The 6,000-nt window shown below is 37.1% G+C and overlaps 1 protein-coding gene across 1 annotated transcript in view; it reads right to left on the reverse strand.

Annotated features, from left to right (window-relative positions):
• Positions 1–1,885: 1,885 nt before the first annotated feature.
• The window catches only part of LOC128661744 (lymphocyte antigen 6E-like), a 164,361-nt gene continuing 160,246 nt past the window's right edge, over positions 1,886–6,000 (reverse strand). The window contains exons 2-3 of the mRNA XM_053715964.1: positions 5,008–5,130; positions 1,886–2,094 (exon numbers count right to left, since the gene is read on the reverse strand). Coding sequence (XP_053571939.1) covers positions 1,886–2,094; positions 5,008–5,130 — 332 coding nt within the window. The remainder of the gene's footprint in view (positions 2,095–5,007; positions 5,131–6,000) is intronic.

Here is a 6,000-nt window from a genome sequence, read left to right on the forward strand (position 1 = left end):
TGTTTATTATAGTGGCGGTAACGTTAGGGACGGCAGATTAGGGGTTAATAAGTGTAGGTAGGTGGCGGCGACATTTGGGCGGCAGAGTAGGGGTTAATAAATATAATGTAGGGTTCGGCGATGTTTTGGGCAGCAGATTAGGGGTTCATAAGTATAATGTAGGTGGTGGCGGTGTCGGGGGTGGCAGATTAGGGGTTAATAAGTGTTAGATTAGGGGTATTTAGACTCGGGGTTCATGTTAGGGTGTTAGGTGTAGACATAAATTTTATTTCCCCATAGGAATCAATGGGGCTGCGTTAGTGAGTTTTACGCTGCTTTTTTGCAGGTGTTAGACTTTTTTTCAGCTGACTCTCCCCGTTGATTCCTATAGGGAAATCGTGCACGCGCACATTACACCAGCTCACCGCTGACTTATGTAGCGCTGGTATTGGAGTGTGGTAATGAACAAAATTTTGCTCAATGCTCACTTCTTTTCTTTTAATGACGGGTTTGTAAAAACTCGTAATACCAGCGCTGTAGGTAAGTGAGCATTGAGTGAAAACTGCTTGTTAGCACCGCATAGCTTCTAACGCAAAACTCGTAATCTGGGCCTTTGATTTGAAAAAAAGCACATGTTCTATCTATAGCATGAAACAAAGGTTTGGGGTTTCAAGTCCTTTTAAAAGGAAACTTTAGTCAAAATTAAACTTTCATGATTCAGATAGAGCAGCAATTTTTTTTATTTTATTATATATTTTTATTGGTATTTCAATTCAGGGTACAGAAAAGAAAAAGAAAAAAGGAAACATTTTCTTTATGTTTACATATGTGGGGGTTATTTACATATTCATTTTTATCAATCATAACTCAATTCCAACATTAAAGTGAAAACGACAACTTAACATTTTGCTCCATCGAACCTTTATATTAATTATCCTAATAGCTCCCTTATCCTGAGTAACCGTCATTTTCTATAACGACCAAATAAAAAGTCAACAGCCAGTCCAGGGCTAGGCTACCCTAGTCTGACCAGAACGAAGAAAAAACAAAGCAAACAAAACGAGACAACAGGAAGAAAGAGAAAGAGAGAGAAAAGAAAAAAAAAAGAAAAAAAAAAAGAAGAGTTATAGTCAATTACCATATCCCTAGTAAAATTAATTCCGTATTTCTGAATGGATATATTAAGTATTCAATCTCGCTAACAGAGTTTTTATGAACATAGACCACTTTAAAAAGAACCTCTACACATCCTCATCATTTTGCAAATCAGTATCCACCTGAGGAGCTGAGGGCTGTCACATGATACAGGGGTAGTGGAAATAGACATAACTGAAATTTGTCAGAAAAAAATCTACTAATCATTTTAAGTTCAGACAAAGGGGTCGATTTATCAAAGACTTCGCAAGCCTTTCGATCCCATACGACTGCAGGTTCTCACAAGATAACCTGCATGCCGTATTTACCAAACAGCGGTCAGACCGTGCACAAAATAGCGCTTGTGTGCAATGCTGAATTCTGCCAGTGGAATTCAGCCCACCAGAGGCGGGCTGCGGCAGACTGGTACACGTATATGCGCCCCTGTCCGCCGCTGATATGTTGAATTTTTTTTTTTTAAGTGTCCTTATTGACTGGATATGTCATTCAGTAGCAGGTTCCTTTGCTTTAACGGATAGGGTTAATAACCTTCTAAAGTGTAGGTGGATATAAGTTTGTGTTTATGAATTTATTTCTATAATAAGATGTGCATATCTTACTAAATAAATAATTTTGGAGATAAAATATCCTGTCTATAACTCATACTTTTATTGATGATTTGATAATATTTTTATTGATGAGAACCAGTACATCAAATCAATAGAATACAAGAGAAATAAATGCTGCATCCTCGGGGGCGTTGTCTTGCACATCAGAGAGAGGATTTCCCCAGCAGAGCCAGGAAGAGCCCCACAGACAGAGCCAGGATGGCAGAGCTGGATTTCACACTGGAAGCCCCACTGGTGTTGCATAAATCCGTGTTACAGCAGGAGACAGAAGAGGAAGCCACTGAAAGACTGAAACTGCTTGGTGTGCAGACTGCGGCACATACCTTAGTGATGGATGCAACTGACAAACTACCTGTGGAAGATCAATAAAAATGACACATTATACATTCACTCCCTCCATATATGTCATCAGCCACAACTGCAAAAACATATGGTTCATGGTATAAACATGATGTACAAACAGAGCTATGGCAAGAAACCTTACTAGACCCTCCAGCTTTGACGGCCTCTAGTTTAGCCATTTGCCTTAGTTACAGGATATGAAAACTACATCAGCCATATTGTCAGAACTGTTTTTTTTTTTACAGACTTCTAATTAAAACAGAAACATCCAAAAGGCAGCACTCGGTATTCCACAAGTATACAGGACACAATGTTTAAAAAGCAAAAAAGGTTTAATAGGCACAAAGGAACATTTTACACATAGTACACATCACAAAAAAGAGAAAAGAAGGTCAAACATGTTTTGTATATTTCATACTGCACTTTATCAATGACCCATTAATGGCAACTGTTTGCAAACCCTATTTACGCCCCCCCCCCCCCCCCCCCACAGATAAACCACCAATCTCAAACCCATGACTATGGAAACACACACCTGTGTCTGAAAGAACACAACTTAATGATAATTAATGCTGTCTCTGGTAATTCAATGTGAGAAGCTAATATAAGAATAAACATGGTTGTGTAATAAAACAGAAAAATGTGGATTTTCTATTGGTAAAATATCCCAAAGGGGCAATATTTCATTATTTCCTGAATATCCACAAAAGTTAACACAATCCACCTGGACGCCCCATAGTGGCAGGGATTGGCTCATTGATTGAGCCATTATCTGAATTGATTGATGCTTATCTGCAGCCGCTGGTTCTGAATTTGAAGAGTTATATAAAATATAATAGTGATGTTATTAGACAGATTGAAGTGTTGGTTGGAGTGGCAAGAAGGCTTTTCATTTATATCCATAGATGTAGTGTCCCTTTACACATCTATCCCCCATGATAAAGGCATTAAGGCCATTTCATTTTTCCTGAATCACCTCTCTACTTATAGTGAGGAAGTGAAAGAATTTATTTTGAAATCAATTGACTTTCTCTTAACACATATTTTTTTTATGTTTGAGGGGGATTACTATCTCCAGAGACGCGGAAAGGCAATGGGAGCAAAATTTGCTCCCTCCTTTGCCAACTTGTATTTGGGTTGGGGGGAGATTTTCCGCGTCTTTGGAGATGCTAACCCCTTCAGAGAGAACATTCTCTTTTTTGGTCACTATATCGACGGCCTTTTATTTGTATGGAAAGGTCCTGAGGAAGTGATTCCCTCATTTTTGGGGTATTTGCAAGAGAATAATTTGAATTTAAAATTCACTTATACTAAAGAGAGTATCGCTTATTTGGATCTAAAGTTGAAATCTAATATCCCTAAACATTGTGTTGAAGTAGAATTGTACAGAAAAGAAATAGCAGGTACTACAAGTTTGTATGCTGCATCCTGTCACCCCAAACATACAGTTAATGTTATTCCCAAGAGACAGTACATGAGGTTCAATCAAAATTGTACTGACCCTGTGAAATATGAGCATCATGCCAGAAATTTAACCAACAGGTTTGTTGAGAGAGGATACAAGAAAGAAAACCTGGAAATTATTAAAAAGCAAGTAGATGTTCTAGATACAGGTTCCTTGTTTGTCCCTAAAGTAGATCTAACAGAATGGTTTATCACCACTTATAGTAGTGAACACCATAACATTTGTGGTATTATCAGAGATGTACTGCCTATTTTGGAAACAGATGATAAACTTGGGGAGATTGTACATACAGGTTGCACTTTTGTATCTATAAAGGCTTAAACTTTAGCTAATACATTATCACTGTCCATGTGTAAAAAAACAGAATTGGCTTTCTTTATAACCAGGTTTCTTTAAATGTAAAAGCAATATGCCATTTTTGGTACCGAATTTACTTCTCAGGTTACTGCTAAAGTCTATCAAATACGACAATATTCAACATGCAATTCATATTTTGCAATATATTTTTTAGGGGGTGCTGTAAGCAGTATGTAGGTTTAACCACTAGAGCTCTCAAAGACCGTTTTTTAGAACATTTGAGAGCTATTGAGGATCCAGAGTTCACTACACCTATATCTCTGCACTTTAAGAGGGAACATAACGCTGACAGTTGACTTTTGGCATTCTAATGCATTCAAGTCATTCCAAGACACCCCAGAGATGGGAATAGGGAAGAAGTTCTAAGACAACGTGAAGTCTTTTGGATATTTCAATTCGATACTAGAATGCCAAAAGATTTGAACTCTGAGTGGGACGTCAAATTGTTTGTGTAAAATGAACAAATTATATGTATGACATTTCTTCTTTTGTGTATGTAGTGAATTTTTAGAGCAAGCAGTCACTGTAAATATACGGTATGTATTCACACATTTATATGTTTTCATGCCTCCTCTCCACTATGTTTATTCTTATATTAGCTTCTCACATTGAATTACCAGAGACAGCATTAATTATCATTAAGAGGTGTTCTATCAGACACAGGTGTGTGTTTCCATAGTCTCTGGTTTGTGATTTGTGGTTTATCTGTGGGGGGGGGGGGGACACAGGAAGTAAATAGGGTTTGCAAACAGTTGACATTTATGGGTCATTGATAAAGTGCAGTATGAAATATACAAAACATGTTTGACCTTCTTTTCTCTATTTTGTGATGTGTACTATGTGTACAATGTTCCTTTGTGCCTTACTTGCCTGGCTAGCACCGGTGATGTCATCATCTGGAGACCATTTGCCCTGGGAGCGTGTTACTGAAGCGCATTAGCGTGAAGACGGCTGTTTCTCAGTATTGGCTACATACCGAAGCTGAGGAGACTTTCCTTTTGGCGCTACTCTGTGTTTCTTGGTATACTAATTAAAACAGCCACACCCAACCCAAATCTCTAGCTAGTTACCAGGTCTCACTAGTAAAAATAAGGCTCTTACCAATCCCAGCAGACGCAACAGTCGTCTTGCAGTAGGAGTCAATTCCATCTGTACAGTTTTCGGCCGTCATGCAGTTACTGTTGCTGCTCTGGCTGATGCACGTGTAACATGATAAGGAATATGCTGTAAATAGATAATAAATATGTATTAGAACAAAATGGTGCGTGTACATTGTGATTATTATTATTATTGCTGTTATTATTATTATTATTACAATTATTATGTAATATGCAAGGATTTACTGCAGTTCTATTCAAAAACATATGAGAATATAAACTAACAAAAACTAATATCCTAACACAGTCATCCTCCAGTTCTATCTAGGAATTTACAACCTGATTGGAAAACTGGAGTAAGAGAGAGGAGAATACAGGGGTTTAATAGGCTGCTAGTGATCTGAACGGTAAACTGCAGCGTGATGAGAAATAAGTTACAGTTGTGTGCAGGGCCGAGCTTACAAGGACATAAAACACATTAGGATTTTAATATAAAATGTTTAATTATTTATAGTTGAAGAAGTTTGTAAAATATTTTTTGGAAGTCCAGATTCCAGACATTGCTATATTCCACAGTCATTGGTTGCACGTGCTAATGACAGACCCTTATTGGCTGCTTTATGGACACTAAAACTTTACATTCAGTTTTTCATTATTTGAACAACTAATATAACTATAACAAATAAGTCTGCACATTTTTATCAGGCTAATATTTGCTTTGAAGACACCATTTTGTCTAGCATTTATAAAGTGTTTAATGTCCCTTTAATATAAACACTCAGTTGCTCTATCGTCTTATAAAAAAAACAGTTTTCACCTTTGTGGTTCAGCTGTTGAGATCTGATCCAGTTGATATTTATACACATTTATTTCATTCATGTTTTTTTACATATTTTGTTTTACTACTACTCAATATATTATTTAGATTGAATTCTGACATTTGAGATGGGTTCTGCTAAAGTGAAGATAGCAAACAACTGAAAACCATCCTTAAAGG

This window comes from Bombina bombina, chromosome 5 (assembly GCF_027579735.1).
Source record: "Bombina bombina isolate aBomBom1 chromosome 5, aBomBom1.pri, whole genome shotgun sequence".
In the NCBI taxonomy this organism is placed as follows: domain Eukaryota; kingdom Metazoa; phylum Chordata; class Amphibia; order Anura; family Bombinatoridae; genus Bombina; species Bombina bombina.